General features: G+C 36.8%; 1 protein-coding gene across 2 annotated transcripts in view; it reads left to right on the forward strand.

The window, feature by feature from the left end:
* The window catches only part of LOC121367492 (prickle planar cell polarity protein 3-like), a 155,843-nt gene that overhangs the window by 103,577 nt on the left and 33,218 nt on the right, over positions 1–19,048 (forward strand). Inside the window, exon 1 of one of the 2 annotated variants that reach the window (XM_041491695.1) lies at positions 2,488–2,708. The exons of the other annotated variant lie outside the window; for it this stretch is intronic. Within the exon in view, the coding sequence (XP_041347629.1) occupies positions 2,659–2,708 (50 nt within the window). The 5' untranslated portion in view covers positions 2,488–2,658. Of the gene's footprint in view, positions 1–2,487; positions 2,709–19,048 lie in introns of those variants that run through there. 2 annotated transcript variants of the gene reach the window in all.

Genomic DNA, 19,048 nt, shown 5'->3' on the forward strand with positions numbered 1-19,048 from the left:
TTCGCCTAATGTTGCTTGGTCTAGGATTGATCCCGTTTTGTAGGCCCATTGGCCTATTTCTCCCTCCAGCAAGTGATCCACATCTTACGTATCAAAGGCCATGGTTTGTACTATCCTGTATGTAGGATGGTGAAAGATCCCTTGTTCTAATCAAAATGTATTGCCTGTGGTGTGATAGCAGCAGGCTTCCTTTCAATCAAAATGTGTTGAGTGTGTGCATCATTAAATAAATAAAAAACATTCTGAACTCATTGAAACAAAGAGAAAAATAAAAAAACATTGCATTATTCAATGGTATCTACAAAAATTAATGATATCTGCAAATGAATTATTTCCTCATTTGTAACATATTAAGGTTGAAGAAAGCTGTTTGGAAACACATTACTTTTGTAGGCTGTCTGTCAGGACAGTGGTTAGTGAGAGAGAAGTTGATAATGTGGCTATTAAAAGTCAGTCTGTATGGGAGCCAGTTAGACAAATGATTTAACCACTGCACCATCCAAGCCATGACGTGTTCATTTCTGCAACATCCCTAGGCACAGCTTTAAGTTTTGTTTGCATAATCATCAAAAGTGGCAGACATAAGACAAAATTATTATTTTTACACATAAAGGAACCAATGGTCCAAGTTAAGCTGACCAATTACTGAACAAAGCCAGCAAGGGACACAAACCCAGGTGGCTTGAGCACTGGACAAGAGGATTTCAGGCTCTGTTGTTACAGCGTTTAGTGACTTTTACTAATCACAAATAAGAAGTTGCTCACCCCATTGTTGTTTAATTGGTGGAACTAAACCCAGGGAAGCTGGGACCTCTTTCATAATAACACAGACACTGTGGTGCTAATTAGGACAGGACATACAGCAGCTCACCAGAGAATTCTCTACATTGTTTAAAGTAACGGTTAATAGTATAACAGTAGAATGCAGTTCTGTTTGTATTTGCCTGACAGACAGCCCAGATAGTAGAGGTGTGTGTGTGTCCAGGACATCGTGTTTGAACCTTAATTGGATATAAGCACAAAAATAAGTTGAAATGAAAATGTATGTATTTGCTTATAACAGAAAAATGTATATAGTGTTAGTAATGTTTTGTCTCACCATTACAAAGTAAAAGGGCAAGATATAGGTATTATTTTTCTCAACCACTAACCCACTGTCCTGGACAGACAGCCCAGACACCCGAGGTGTGTGCCCAGGACAGTGTGCTACAATATTAATTGGATATAAACATGAAAATAAGTTGAAATGAATCAATATTATTTTTCTGGTGGCGTTAAAGATTTGTCAAATCTTAGATCAGTGAAATTTAACTCAACACAAGTTATTCTGTTCATAGTAAAGTGTGTTCAAGTCTGTCTTAACAACACACGTTATTCTGTTCATAGTAAAGTGTGTTCACATCTGTCTTCACAACCTTGTGATTGCCAGACTCCAGCAGTTCTAAACTTGACCAATGTGTCGAAATCAAACTGTTAGAAGAAATGGTTTTTAGAATGTATTTATTAATTACTTAGTTATAAAACTTGACAACTGTCAAAATCAACCAGCTTATCATAATATTATATATATCATGTTTTTCCACATTTGTAGTAGAGCAAGTGATTGCTAATGCCTGAAGTTACAGACCGTGTCAACGCTGACATCAAAGTGTTATAATCAGCACGTCTGTAGCACTCCAAGGATGAAAACCTGATTGCCAATTTGTTGGGATGTTTTATCATCTTGACAACTGTGTGAAATCAAAGCTGTTAAACCTTGATAACTTTGAAATCAAACTGTTACAAATGGTCATAATCTCGACCTCTTTAACGCTCTGACGAAAACTGCATTGCCAATCTGGAGGAAGTTTTAAAAACTTGACAAACGTGTGAAATCAAAGGTTTTATTACAAGACATTTTAATCTTCTTTTAACAACTTGACAACTCTGTGAAGTCCCGACTGCTTGCGGCAAAAAACAACCCATGATAAAACTTGATTTGAAGAAATAAACAATGCTGATTGTCATAAACAAATGCTTTGTGGCTCATGGGTAATCCCGGAAAGAACTGTGAAGTATACATAGTGTATAGTATACATTAATCACGACACCTGGCTGAATACATGTACTTCCATGTTATGCATTTGTTGTAGCTTAACGACTTAACTTGTGGCTATACTCTCAAGCTGGCCATACTCTCAAGTTGACCATTCTGTGAAATACACTCAACAAATCAGCCGACCTTTAACTCATACACATCAATCCATGGCATCGGTTTCAGTGGCAATCAACACCTGTGTTTATTTCCCTGTGTTTATTATACAGTAACACCTTTAATGAGTTGTGACCAGAGGCAGGACTGGGTGGGAGATGAGTGTTGAGTGGACAGGCTCTGTGTAATACACACGAGCCAATTGTTTTCTTTATCACTGGGAGGAAGGTTTTTTAACCCCAGGCTACAGGCTGGTAGAGATCTGCATTACCTGATTACAGGTATATCAGGTAGATGGGCCACAGATTACAGGTGTATCTGATGAGATACTGATTGGGATGTTTTTTTTAAACCACAGGCTTTGAGCTGGCTAGTGGCTAACCGGCTTGGATGTACAGACGCCAGCAGTTTGAGCATTACTAACTCCATCCATTCATTTACATATTGGTTCATTCCTTCTTACCTCCATGGCGTACTCTGGTATTTGCTTTGCTGGACATCATTTGGAAATTGATAAGTATGTGTTTGTTTCACTTTGTTTTCCCTTTTTGTCGTCCCCCCCCCCCCCAATTTTTTTAATAATAATTCTTGTTTCTGATGTGATGTATATATATATATATATTACATTTCCTTTGGTGGTGGTGGTGATGGTGGTGGTGTCATGTTTTGCATTTAGATCCATTTTCCCAAACTATACATGTATATATGTCTTAGGTCAGTCAACTATGGTTTACTGTTGCACCCTTACATGTTCATCATAGTACACTGAAAACATTTGTTAGGTAAGACATTTAATTCAGAAAAAATAATGTTTTTAAACATAGGTTACTTGTTTTACATGTGATAGATTATTCATTGATTAAACTTCTTCTTTGTTTCAATTTAAAAAACTTTTTTTTATTAAATTAAGATAAAAACGATTCTCTAATAGATTAAAATTACAATAAATTGTGACTTATTACTTATTAATTGTTACTTTCCATTTTTATATGAAAGTTTAATGTTTCAGTCGTGGTATTAAACAGAGTAATATGTGATGTAAATGGATATTAGACAGCTAATAGATAAAAACAGTTAACTGCTGTTTTCATCGTTTATTAGAACTGACTGTTTGAAGCTTAGTTATCCTGATATGGCACCCTGTAGATGTATATTATTGGTACTACACACAGGTCTACCATTATGTATGGTATTTTCTAAATGTGACAATACTCATATTGTTATTGCGTAATATACAGTTTAAAATGTACATAGGGCATTACACATAACGACATATCCAACAGCACAATATGTTGTTTTGTAGTCATGCCAGTCACTTGAGCAATTGGGCATCACAGAATGTGCACTGACATTTTGTTTTTGTTATCGTGTCTCCTCATCTTGTGAACATAACAAGTCTGTATAGGGTGATGATGAATATATCTTGTGAACATGACCAGTCTGTATAGGGTGATGATGAATATCTTGTGAACATGACCTGTCTGTATAAGGTGATGATGAGTATCTTGTGAACATGACCAGTCTGTATGGGGTGATGGTGAATATCTTGTGAACACGACCAGACTGTATAGGATGATGATGAATATCTTGTGAACATGACCAGACTGTATAGGGTGATGATGAATATCTTGTGAACATGACCAGTCTGTATGGGGTGATGGTGAATATCTTGAGAACATGACCAGACTGTATATGATGATGATGAATATCTTGTGAACATGACCAGACTGTATAGGGTGATGATGAATATCTTGTGAACATGACCAGACTGTATAGGGTGATGATGAATATCTTGTGAACATGACCAGACTGTATAGGATGATGGTGAATATCTTGTGAACATGACCTGTCTGTATAGGGTGATGATGAATATCTTGTGAACATGACCTGTCTGTATAGGGTGATGATGAATATCTTGTGAATATGACCAGTCTGTATAGGGTGATGATGAATATCTTGTGAACATGACCAGTCTGTATAGGGTGATGATGAATATCTTGTGAACATGACCAGTCTGTATAGGGTGATGATGAATATCTTGTGAACATGACCTGTCTGTATAAGGTGATGGTGAATATCTTGTGAACATGACCAGTCTGTATGGGGTGATGGTGAGTATCTTGTGAACATGACCAGTCTGTATGGGGTGTTGATGAATATCTTGTGAACATGACCTGTCTGTATAGGGTGATGACGAATATCTTGTGAACATGACCTGTCTGTATAGGGTGATGATGAATATCTTGTGAACATGACCAGTCTGTATGGGGTGTTGATGAATATCTTGTGAACATGACCATAAATTATGTATGGGGTGATGGTGAATATCTTTTGCCACTTCATGGACTACTTTTTTCGATTAGAAGCAAGGGATTCGATTAGAAGCAAGGGATTTTTTATGTGCACCATCCCACAGACAGGACAGTACATACCACAGCCTTTGTTACACTAGTTGTGGAGCACTGGCTGGAAAGAGAAATAGCCCAATAGGCCCACCGACGGGGATGGATCCTAGATCGATCATGCATCAGGCGGGCACTGTATTACTGAGCTACATCCTGCCCCCAATAAATACAAAAAGCATATTTCATAAAAATTAGCAAGGTTTTACTGACCAGGGCCCTGTTTTACGAAGCGATCTTAGTGCTAAGATCACTTTAAGTGCATAAAAATTAGCAAGGTTTTACTGACCAGGGCCCTGTTTTACGAAGCGATCTAAGTGCTAAGATCACTTTAAGTGCATAAAAATTAGCAAGGTTTTACTGACCAGGGCCCTGTTTTACGAAGCGATCTTAGTGCTAAGATCACTTTAAGTGCATAAAAATTAGCAAGGTTTTACTGACCAGGGCCCTGTTTTACGAAGCGATCTTAGTGCTAAGATCACTAAGTGCATATGGTAATTATGCACATCAGGTGACCTTAGCATCAGCTGAACAATATAAGAGGCTATTGTATATTAATCAATTATTGATGCATAATGTAAAGTTGACAAATATAAGAGGCTATTATATATTAATCAATTATTGATGCATAATGTAAAGTTGACAAATGTAAGAGGCTATTGTATATTAATCAATTATTGATGCATAATGTAAAGCTGACGAATCAAAATACACCGAATTGGCTATTACTAGTTACACTGTGTTTGAGCTGGTACAAGGATGTGAACCCAGTACCTACCAGCCTTGAGTCTGAAGTCTGGTGCTTTAACCGCTATGAACACCGAGACCACCAGTGTCTGTGGATTAAGACTTGGACAGTACGGCTGGTCAGCGTGATGCATGGGTTGCGGTGAACAATTAGTTTTGATTATCCAATTACCTCACAGGTTAGAGCCGTGTAAACTCAGCCGAGTGCAATAACTGTCTGCCTGCCGGACACTTCTCATACAATTTATGGCTTCGTCTCGAGGGGCCTGGCTGGTGCGCGGTTGTCGTCAGCCGCGGTTGACCTGCGTATAACTCACAGGGGTCATGTGACCATACATGTCTGTACATACAGATGACATCACTTCGCGGAGGGAACATCCATTTTGTTTTGTTTTTGTTGTTTAATTTTATTTCCCCGTCATCATTTAATGTAACATAAATTGTATACATGTAGACATTCCACAATTGAAATAGCTTACACAAAATAACATCCCAAATTTTTTGTAAATAATCATTACAAAAGAATGTTACCTGAGATTATTTTAAAGAGGGTACAAGCCACACAATGAGATACGTAGGCACTACACACTTTTGTTATAGAAAGCAGTAAATTATGATAGAATTTCTGTATACAATGGATTCTAAAAAATAGTTGTTTAATTTTTTTAACCAATAAAAAACCCCAGTGGTGGGTGTACAACTTAAACACTAAGTTTAATAGGTTTTGTGTTTGACCAAACCATTTGTCAGTCAACTTTCATTTTAGCAATATACAAAAAAACTTTATATGTTTTTAGAAATATACAGAAAAACATTTATATATTTTTAACAATTACTACAGAAATTAAGTTACTTGATTAGATTATGTAATTCCAATAATTATATTTTTGTAAATTAATATTAAATAAAAAAGATCCATTAACATCAAAGAAAATGTATGGCTTTTAAATTATTGTCAATTTAATTAAGCACTCTCTATCATTTCGGTGTTAGCGGGTAATGTTTTTTAAAACGGGTTAAAAAGCATGGAAAATAATTTGATTTAAAAAAAGCTAAATTTGGCGCTAGTCACATGACGACATAGCCACATTATTGGTTGCCAGTTCTAATTGGAGAGTGTTCTGAATTGACCCACAGTTATCCAATCAGTGAGAATTAATCACCAGTAGCTGTTTTTCAAATGGCTTCAAAATGAAACTTGATGCGTGGTTTGAAAGTTAACAAGCTGCATGTTGAAGAATGTCAAGTTCACAGGAACGCTTTTTGCCCGTGGATAAGGTCCGTTCCGACTCACAGACTTCACCCGTCATTTTGATCACTCGAGAGTCCTAATTAGCGCTGTCCGATTGTTGAGGTATTTTTTCAATACACAATCTGCCTGGTGGAATAATTGACACCACCGATGAATCACCAGAGCCTTGATTGTTGGAGCGTGAAATGCTTTAATTACATTTATGAGCAATTGTGCAAGACTAGTGCCAGTATCTTTGTTTGGAGAAGCCCCCACCACTTGCTGCTGATTATCATCTTCACATTCTGTTTAGATTCCAACTGAAGATGTTAATGTGAGACCTTGTCGGGTCAATCGTAACATGAGTAATGCAGCATAATACCCTGTCTGCCAATTGTAGGAACAATATCTCTTTCAAGGGGGAGGGGAGGGGGGAATCCATTCTTGGGTGAAAATCATAGCTCTTTAAAAAAAAAAATTAATGAATTATTGTGCATATAAAAACTAAAATACGTCATTTGTGGAAGTGACATTTCTGAACATATCATTAACAAGAAGGCTCTTATCATGTCATAAACATGGAATGAGAAAATATTCATTGCATGTTTAGTGCATTGAAGTTCCATTGCATATTCATAGGTCTGTCCACTTAACACAGGGTATAGCAACACTGCTCTGGCAGGATGATATATAGGGGAAAATTAGTCACCACTTTTTACCACCGTGGCGGCATGATGGTAATCTTTAGCTTGAAAGCGCAGTTAATTTGCCGAATTTTATATGCTAATATTTGCTGCTTTATGGCAGCAGATAAGTGGGCTGCATGTTATGGCGCAATGTGGCGCTGATTAACGCTGCCAATATGCACAATGATGGATGCAGCTAGATTTGGTGTTTTTTATATTCCACATGTAGATCTGTTTAAAGATACAATCTCAAGTATTTGTTTTATTGTTTTACCATTTACTGATGTAAAGTAGACTGCCCATATCAGTTTTTTATATTCCATATGTTGATCTGTTTAAAGATACAGTCTCAAGTATTTGTTTTATTCTTTAACCATTTGCTGATGTAATGTAGACTGCCCATATCAGTTTTTTATATTCCATATGTTGATCTGTTTAAAGATACAGTCTCAAGTATTTTTTTAATTCTTTAACCATTTACTGATTTAGTGTAGACTGTCCATATCAGTTTTTTAATTTAGTACAGATTGTGCATATTAAGTTTCTTCCTGTGGCATGTCATTCCCCGAATGGTGAGAATGGCTCAGTTGGTATAGTGCTCACGTGAGGTGTTTAAGTCCTAGGATTGAACCTCGTCAGTGCATCCATTGTGTTATTGGGGTTTACCTGCATCAACCAGTGCTCCACAACTAGTATATCAAAGGCCATGGTATATATACTGTCAGTGTTTCTGCCAGAAAGACATTTTTGGGTATGGCGCTATGGAATTGAATGCAACCAGACAACAGGGGGTATGGGGTGGGGGGCCTTCCCCAGAAAGAAAATGGGTTAAATTTAGGGTTACAGTTAAAGGGACCTTCCCGAGTTTGCTGCAATTTTAAAGATGTTATCGGCTGATCGATAGAGACTTTTTAACGATTGTAATTACATATCAAATATATTTTTCTGCATAACATATTAGTGGCTGTATATTAAACGTGTTTCTGATCGTTCTAATATTTGTACTAGGATCAATTTTATTTTATTTCCTAAACTATGTTTTTTTCGTACGTACAAAATTTTATGAAGACAAACTCCAGTTTGGGCTTCTTACAAATATTAAGACGACCAGAAACACATTGAATATACAGACACTGATATTTTAAACATGAAAATATATTTAATATGTAAGTTTAATCGTAGAAATATTTTATTAGTCAGAAACATCTTACAATGCAGCAAACTCAGGAATGTCCCTTTAAGAAAATCATCAGTAATTATAAGAGTAATTAATTTTGTCAAAAGGTTAACTTTAAACAAAAATCTTCAAACAAATTTGGGTATGGCGCCATACCCGTTTTACCCTCTGGCAGATACCCTGAGTAGTCTGTCTTGTCTGTGGAAAAATTAATATAAAATATCCCTTGCTGCTAATGGCAAGAAAACACCCCCAAAACTCCATTTAAGATTGATTAAATGTTTGATACCCAATAGTCGATGATTAATAAATCAATGTGCTGTAGTGGTGTCTTAAAAACAAAACAAAACTAATTTTTCAATATCCTTACCAACCTAACTCACATACAAATGTGGGCAATATCCTTACCAACCTAACTCACATACAAATGTGGGCAATATCCTTACCAAACTAACTCACATACAAATGTGGGCAATATCCTTACCAACCTAACTCACATACAAATGTGGGCAATATCCTTACCAAACTAACTCACATACAAATGTGGGCAATATCCTTACCAACCTAACTCACATACAAATGTGGGCAATATCCTCACCAAACTAACTCACATACAAATGTGGGCAATATCCTTACCAACCTAACTCACATACAAATGTGGGCAATATCCTTACCAACCTAACTCACATACAAATGTGGGCAATATCCTTACCAAACTAACTCACATACAAATGTGGGCAATATATTGTCCAGTGTTTTGTTACAAAATATTCACCAACATTGGTACAGACTTGCATGTTACACCAAGACAGCTGACAGTTAACATTGCTACTAAATCATGAGGTTATTAAAACTCATTATGTGTATATGTTGGATTAGTAAATGATAAAATATATTATGAGACAGAATAGCAGCTATAAATGATGTGAAATCAGTTCCTGGAATGGGGGTTGGTTGGGACATTAACTGTTTGTATGATAATACCCCAGCACATTGTTTAATCAGTGGTTAATCTCTAAAATAGCATAGTATGTGGGAGAAGACAGTTTTACATTAAATTAGCTTTTTGTTCCATTTCCAAACTTGGTAAGTTTTAGATAGAAAATAACTAGTTAGTGATGTCGGATATGTGCTTTATTATCTGATGGTAAGAACAGGAAATTCTGCTCGGCCTAATCAGGATAAAGCAGCTATCCAACTTCATTAACTAGTTATTCTCTTTATCCTGCAGACCATAAAAATTAAGGGAAAAAGCTATTATTTCTGTTATTTCAGCCACATTGTGCGATGACCTAGAGGTCAAATGAGCTATTTTGTAATGTAGCTGTGCGTGTGATGTCAGATGAGTGACGTCAAAAGTGATATTCTGCTAGTATCAGGATATGACTTTGCTTTATCCGATATCATATTCTGTGAATAGAAACGATGGTTGCAGGATAAAACAATTGAATTTGCTTCCAAGTATGACTGCTGATTGTACATGCAGTTTGAATATGACAATATTGATAAAACAATTGAATTTGCTTCCAAGTATGACTGCTGATTGTACATGCAGTTTGAATATGACAATATTGATAAAACAATTGAATTTGCTTCCAAGTATGACTGCTGATTGTACATGCAGTTTGAATATGACAATATTGATAAACAATTGAATTTGCTTCCAAGTATGACTGCTGATTGTACATGCAGTTTGAATATGACAATATTGATAAAACAATTGAATTTGCTTCCAAGTATGACTGCTGATTGTACATGCAGTTTGAATATGACAATATTGATAAAACAATTGAATTTGCTTCCAAGTATGACTGCTGATTGTACATGCAGTTTGAATATGACAATATTGATAAAACAATTGAATTTGCTTCCAAGTATGACTGCTGATTGTACATGCAGTTTGAATATGACAATATTGTTAAATGCACAAAACTTAGAACAATGACAAAAAAGTTATTTTAAGTGATAACAGCAACATGATGAATATTCATGGTGTATGTCCTCAGAGTGGCAGAAAACACTTGTTGCCCTGGAGGAGATGATGGCTACAAACAGACGGAATCAATTAGTGGAACAAGCTGATGATCTTGTGAAAGTGTAACAGTAAAAACGTACTGTCAGTCTCTGAGACATTAGACATGTTTCACAAAGAGCAATGACACAAAGTTTAACCAGCAAAACCACTGGGCTGCATCAGTGTACAAAACAATGGTGTTAGTAATTAGCTCTTACAGATTTTTTATCTGTTTAAATTACCCATTACTGACAACTTGCATAACTATCAATTTTGCAAACTTCAATGTGTTTACGGTCAATGTGTTTTACGTGAAAATTGGTGATGTGGTCATCGGCCATCGGTCTTAAAGCTTGTAGGTACTGGGTTCATATCCCCATATCATCTCCCACCCAGAGCCACTATACTTGTTTCACCCAATAGATGATGTGTATCCATCCATCCATCCATCCATCCATCCATCCATTTATCCATCCATCCATCCATCCATCCATTTATCCATCCATCCATCCATCCATCCATCCATCCATCCATCCATCCATCCATCCATCCATCCATCCATTTATTCATCCTCTTTCTAATCATTAGCCTCTGTCCTGGATAACAACCACCACTACACCACCGAGGCCAGTGACATAAAATGTCCTAACAAAGTCTTAACAAAGTCTTAAAAACCAGGATGAAATTTTAGTCTTGCTCATAGTTTATATACATGTAAATGTAGTGCAGACACTGTTTGAGCCTGTAGAGTTTTACAAGCAGGGCCAGAGATTATTTATCACTTGAGTTTGATAGATTGTCCAGGTGTAGAGTGCCAGGTTGCGGTGACAAGAGACAAATCTGTTAGCAGTTTGAGATAGCCATGATGTAGATTCCTCAGACTCTGACCAACACAGGACTGTGACAAGATTGTCTCCATGTCTATCGGTGTCTATCCCTGTCTATGAGCTCTCCAGTGGCAGACACTCATCACTCTAGTGTACACTGTCACAACATGTTATCTTCCAGCCATTTAATCCACAGTTGGACAAAGTGACCAATCAGTGAAAGTCTTATTGAGCCCATTGACCAATCGGTGACAGCAGTCCTCTTGAGTCTGTGTTTACGTTGTATTAGGGGCCATTCAGTGCAGAATTGCATGTTCAACAAGTTTTAGTTTGTCAAGATTGTAATTCTTTGTAGTTACCCAATAAGCCTTGAAAAGAACGATCTTGGATTGTGAGTAGATTTTTGTGGTTGAATTTGTGGTTATATGTTACAAGCTTTATATAGTGAAACTGTAAAGAGCAGTATAAAATAATAAATATATGTAATGCATTCTTTTAAAAATCATTTCTGAGGTGTTGTTAAACAGACGTTCCTTTCCTTCGTTGATACAGGTGGTTACTATAACAGGTTTGACACAAAAATGTAACAGCTAATGTTATTTCATTCATCTCACAGTGATACTGTGAGTAAATGGCACAATTATAGACCAGTGTTCTCATGTGAAGACTTGGTAATGAAGCCAATTTTCCACATGTTTGTGTGTGTGTGTGTGTGTGCGCGCAATCCTCATTCCATGATTAGTTTTACTGCTTGTCTGCGTGTGTCTCGTTAACGACCGGCTAATTTGTTCTAATCTACAATACACACACTGCATTACACCGTGATGGTTTTTTTTATATAAACGTTACAAGCTATGCGGTTGGTGTACGTGATTAAAAAGATAAGAATCGTGCAGATCTGCATTAAAATGCGCATATGGTTTGTTCTTCTCAACTCATTCATGCCATCTTCTATGCAGCTTAATACATCTCCATCATCCGGTTTACTATTTTTTAAGAGTATTAAATATTTTAGTCTAAATTATTTTTTACTGTTTTCTTTGATAAAGCCTTACTGTTATCAAGACTGAGAGCTTAATGTAGGATAAAGTTGTCTGTTTTATTGTCAGTTTTACTGATTGCCTAATGTTTGAAAGTAAGCAGCTCTTTTCAGATAGCTGGTTTTATATCTAGAAAGAATGGATCATGGGATGTTAGCACCAATAGTAGCTTACATGTGTGTGGTAGTGGGTTTTCTATCACACCAATCTGGTTTTATATCTAGAAAGAAGGACTCATGGAATGTTAGCACCAATAGTAGCCTACATGTGTGGGGTGGTGGGTTTCCTATTTTTAATGTACCAGTTGTGGGGCATTTCCAGTATCAATACCTGTATATTTCTCCCATTAGATTTTAAACTGAATAGTCATGTCCTCTTTAAAATGTTCTTAAGCAATAAATGGCCAGACGATACCTGTGTTGGTACCTATGACGATACCTGTGTTGGTACCTATGATGATACCTGTGTATTGTTCCACAAGCAGGCAAGAAGGCAGTAAAGTAATCGGTGTTTCTCTGATGAAGTGTACAGCATGGTTGCACACGCTGCATAAACACCTTCATCGTGATACCCTGGAAGACACAGCAGTCTTTCTGGTTACCTGGTGTGTTTGAAACCTGCCACAGGTACGTCTCTGGTATCTTGTGGTGAAGAACAAACACCAATCAGTTTACACCTGTTCAAGATGCACCAGGATCCATAAGGACCCAGTCAATACTGTTGTAATGTTATCAGTTCTGTTACAGATCTTGTGTTTGATTGTTTAATACCAGTGGTAATAATAATATGGTTTCTAAATCTATATGTAAAAATTACTGTCAGAGATTTATGGATTGCCAATATAGTCTTGTATCTTTTATTACAACCTAACATTTTAAGCTCATTAGATTTTTATATAAATGAAAAAAAAAATCATTAGATTTCAGTAGACAAGGATCGAATGCAAAAATAATTAATGTAGATTTTTGTATTCTTGACCTTGTTTTTTTTCCCAATTTATTTGTAATATTTTAATTATTATTTTGTATGTATCTGTAAAAATGCAAACAAATGCAAACAAATGATACTGATGTTTTTATTTTTGAGGTTCTCCCACCTATTGTAATATTGTAATATTTTTTAATAAAAGACCCAAATTTTAATATAATTTATCTGAATACTGAATCACCTGTGGCACACTTCAAAAGTTGTATTGTATTTTTTAATTTTAAACATGAATATCCATATTAAGGAGCTTAACACTTTTACAGGAATAACCATGAATGAATAGCAGTTTCATCTATTTCCTGTATGTGGGTGGCCCTGCATTTTGTTTTGTACTTGGGGCAACCTTCCTCCTTTTGTGATGGAGAACCCTCCAACAATAGCACCTTCTTGAGGAGAGCTGGCAGCTTGTAACCCAGGCAGTATGTTGTGTTCTGGGAGAGTTCTTCAGAAGCCATTAGTCTATGTCATCTCACTGCTGCTATCCCATCTCAGCACTGTCTTACTGGTTTACTGGCTTATAGTAGATCATTAATGGGCAAAATACAAGCCAAACATGTTCAAGGTGTTCTCAATTCTCTCATATTGGTGTCAAGGTGTGTCTATCAAGTGTGAATGTAGTACTGCGTTGTTGTTTTTTAACATTACAATAGAAATACTTACCTTCCTCAGGGCTTCTAGATTATGGTAGCTCCATTCCCATGGCTAGTGATATTCAGTGTTGGGCTAGTAAATACCTACTATTGCTATGCCCGATGGGTAGTGAATTTTTTTGGTCAAATGTTGCAGTTATGTCAATTTTGTAAATATAAATATTCTGAACCCACCCCAACCCCCCAATGTTAGTATTTTTAAGCTTTATCTCCCTCTTTAGGTGACATCTCTGATTATTACTATTATTTAGTAAAATTGTTTTAACTTAAAAGTAAAGTAGGGTTAGCTGATTTTTAATCATGGCTAGTAAATTTTTTAAATCACTGATCCCATGGTTAGTGCATTTTAAACAAATTCTAGAAACCCTGCATTCCTCCCCTTCACCCTCCCTAATAGATATCATCTTTAAATACTACTTTCTATATTTCACTTATCAGGCTTATGCTTTGTTTCTGGACTTCTAACCAGCACCTAACAGGATGGACACTAAAACATTAGTCTAGTCATACCTGTACATTAACGGGTTGGTAGACAGTTTTAGGTGTATACGTAAGGAAAAAGCTGAGTATATAATAATGGCCCAATGGAGGATCTTCACATGATAATTATATAAAACTGCGAAAAATGTTTCTTCACAACCTCAAATTTACAGACCCCCTCCCCCACAAAACAAAATTCCCCAAAAACCATTAAAAATAAAAGTAACTGCATGGTTGTCTATACATGTATATTATAAGTTGGTGTGTGATTTCAATGTTAAGAAAGTGTTCCGTGGTTGGTCAGTAAATTAATGTAAATGTAAATTCAGATTTTTTAAAAAGACATTTAACTAGAAAAAGGATTTGTTGTTATAAAGCAAAAAAGAAGGGGGAAAAAAAAAAAAAATCAATATTGCCCCTTTAATAAAAACATTTTGTCAGTAGTCTTTTTAATACTTTTACTGTAACTCATTACAAAGTTACAGGTAATTGGGTGAAAAAGATACAAGAAAAAAGAAAGAAACCATCAATTACCAACGTACCTGCATGTAGCTACATGTGTGAAGCATGCATTTCTATACAAGAATACATAAAAGAGAAGGGGAAAAAATAATTGGCAAGATAAAAATCCGACACTGTTTACAAAAGATTGGAATACATACCTGACAGCTTGTTATGAACTTAGCTACCAGAATTGCTTGCCCCTGGTCAGCTCTTCTGACAGGGGAGGTAGCTAATTGTCAGTTAAGTGATAATGGCGCCAAAGTAAGGTGAAACCTGTTTGTTTGGACACACTGCTATCTTGTTTGGTCGGCTTTGTCTGATTGAAAGTAATATTGGGGAATAGTATATATGTACTGGAAGACATATAAATTGGTATTAAAGCTGGCTAATTGCAGTGTTCATATTGCTTCTGATTTGAACAAGATGTCATCATCCTAATATATGTATAAATGTGCTTACCATCCCCCCAGCCCCCCCCCCCCCCCCCACAAAAAACAAAACAAAACACAAACAAACAAACAAACAAAAAGAAAAAAGTGAAAGTGAAATGTTTCTTTTGTTTAACAATACCATTAAAACACATTGAGTTTATTTATCATTGGCTATTGGATGTCAAACATTTGGTAACAGTCTTAGAGAGGAAACCTGCTACATTTTCCCATTAGTTGCAAGGGATCTTTTGTATATACCATCCCACAGACAGGACTGCACATACTACAGCCTTTGATATACCAGTTTTGGTGCACTGGCTGCCATGACCCCCCCCCCCCCCCCCCACACACACACACACACACACACACACACACACACAAATCAAAACAGAAAGAGACAATGATTCCTCAATAACATGCTTGCATATTGTGTAAATGGTGACTAACATACATAATTGTATGGTAATTATGACACTGGTAGAGTGGTTTAGAAAAAAGTTTACTACCATCATTATAATTGTGCTACTTCTGAAAGCAGTGATGGATCTTTTATATGCATTTTGTCACATATAGGATAGCAGATGACCTTTGATATATAAAATGGACACGTGACTGAACTGGGCAATATCCCAGTAGGTCTGCTGAAGGGAATCGATCCTGCATTCAATTGATCTTGAAGGGATAACAATATCTGAGTCGGTATGAGCTATTAACACTTCCTCTTGGTGGGAGTCGGTATACATATATGTATGTGGTTGGGGTTTTTTGGGTTTTTTGTGTGTGTGTGTGTATTTGGTGGGTTTTTTAAAAGTTTTTTTCTTTCTTAGTCTGTTTAGACAGCCAGTAATAATGATCTGAGATCTCTAGCCTTCTCTGTGTGAATGTTTTGGTTACGTAACACCATCATCACATAATAAATATAGAGCCATTTCATCACAGGCTTGTTGCAGAAGATCTGGACCTGGCTGCAAACTGAGACAAACCTTTAAGTGTCCATTATGTGCTAATTGCTAAACCACTGGTTCTCTTCAAAGGGAAATGTGTTTTATGGTCGTTCCTTGAGCCCCGTGATCCCCAGGAAGGCACGAAATCCCTGTGTGTGCTGCGTCACTCCTTTGTGTATGCAATTTAATCCCATTTCTACATTTGTGTTTCCCATATCGAGTTGCAAAATGTCATGCAGTTGATTTGTGTCTGGCATCTTTGATGTAGCAAATATAATTATGTCTGCCATCCTCCTGTGTGTGTGGACTTGTTGATCAGCTTGTACACTGATTATGAAATGTAGAGGTTTTTCATGTTTGATAGATGTCAGTTACAAGTCTGGTAGAAAATCGTATCTGTCTGAATGGAACTAGATCATTGGTTGATTAAACACCCATCTGAATACGACGAATCATAGGTCACAGTGTCCAGGGCCAGACCTAGAGAGGAGCAGGACACAATTACCCCCCCCCCCCCCCCCCCCCCCCCCCCCCCCCCCTACTGCCACACCAATCCCCCAAACAAACCCTTACCTCGTCAAAAACCCCAAACAACAACACAAAAATGAAGAAAAGACCCCTCAAAACAAACAATTTAAAAGTATAAGAATGCCCTTTTTATCTGACTGGAAAAGTCTGTGTATTAACATGTCCTGATTTTCTGACCCCTAGTTATGTTAAGCCAAGTATGACCCTTAAGCCTTAATATAAACACTGAATTTCTCATTACAACCAGTGCTGTCATCAGAGTTGAACATTTTTAAAATGTTTCATAATTTCACAAATTATATTGTGCCACCCAAAAACTTCCAGTCCGTGTTATTCACTAGTGAAGGAAGCGGGTGTGTATGTGTGTGTGTGTGGGTGGGGGGGGGGGGGGGTGTCAGGGGGATTGAGCAGCCTGCTATGGTTTTTATATATATATATATGTGTGTGTGTGTGTGTGTGTGTGTGTGTGTGCGTCTCTCTTCCCCCCCCCATTCTTGGCACATTCCTACGCCTGATGCCATATGAGTGTCGTTAAATAAAACATTTCGTTCCTATGCCCTTGTTATTTGAAAATCACTCAATACTTCCCCATTCATCAATACACACGCAGATATGCAAACACACACATACATGCACACAATACACACACACACACACACACACACACACACACACACATGCAGTATCATGCACGCACTTATGCACAAACACACGCACATACACACACACATTTCAAGACACCACAGATTTTTCTGAACTTTTTGTCTTGGGTAATGTTTTCAATTTAAATTCATAACCATTTTATTTTCACATCAGTCTCCACACACAACAAGCACCCTGTAATCTAACATCTATAAACTGCCACAGTAATTTCTCATGTAATGCCTAGAAAACTCAAGTTAGTTATCATGAGTTTTTTTGTAACGTAAATTGCTTGAAGCCTTCATCCCAACTCGATGATCCTCTTGCAGGCACTAGCATGTTTCTCATCCATAATAGCAAGCTTTGTTTAGCCAATCACAGGGAACTCGCGATATTACAGCTCTCGTTGTATTACTAAGTGTTTTGATCAGGACTCAAAATTACCCAATCTCTGGTGGATATTGCTGAACAATTGCTGAACAATGGTTCACAAACAGATTAAAGAGTTGATGAGTTGCATGTGGAGATTTCCCAACAGGATCAGCAAATGTCGTACATGTCAGTGTTTTTTAAGGAATATGTTGCTTCAGAAATTTATAGTCATTGTCCTAAAATAATTATGAAGTTATATCAGCAGACATATGGTATAAAACTCTGATAAAGACTGAATTAATAGACAGATGCATCAATAGGGCTTGTATTATTTGGAATGTTTCATGTGTGGAATGCATAAAACTAAAGACATAACCACTAAGTTAAACACAGTCATGGAAAATTGCCATTGCATTATTTTCTTTTATTAGGTTTGGTTATGTTAGACATTCATGTCTGTAGTTCCAGTGTCTGTTTCTGCCCATTTCACATTCCCAACATTTTATGTCTCCATCCATCCATCCATCCATCCATCCATCCATCCATCCATCCATCCAATGAACTCTTTAATTGCTCATACCAAAACACAGTTTGACCACCAGCTTCAGTTGACCATTTATGCCAGCACAACCATTACCAACAGGTAATTAACAAGTGGATGCCTGCAAAGCCAGTATGTTGGTATTTGCTGACTTCTCTAAAGCAGTGTATCTATTTAGCCAGTGCACAGGTCGAAGGTAATGACTTGGAATTCATTGCTATAACCAAGGCCCATGTTCAAGCTGTGCTACTTTAAAGTAATAATTTCATTCATAGAGTTGCCTCACTTGTTTCATAAGCTTGTTAAAATGAAAAGTTGCTTGTCTTGTTACCAGACTGGGGAGAAATCGATTACGTTTGTACATCCTGTGTGTCGTATTGGGAGGTTTCTCTTGGTGTAAATTCATTACAAATAGTTTTTCTGTGTTTTAAGAAACCTGACTGGAATGTGTTATGAAGCAGTCTCTTTACTCTTTTTTGTCCAGTTCATTGTCTCTGTCGTCTTCTGTATGTCTGTCCATTAGTCTGTATGTCCATATGTTTATTTAGATTCACTCAAATATCCATCTCTTCATCCATCCAAATAAAGACACTTCTTTACCATCCATCCATCCATCCATCCATATATCCACCGATTGATCCATCCATCCATCCA

The sequence above is a fragment of the Gigantopelta aegis genome, chromosome 3 (genome assembly GCF_016097555.1).
Source record: "Gigantopelta aegis isolate Gae_Host chromosome 3, Gae_host_genome, whole genome shotgun sequence".
Lineage (NCBI taxonomy): Eukaryota > Metazoa > Mollusca > Gastropoda > Neomphalida > Peltospiridae > Gigantopelta > Gigantopelta aegis.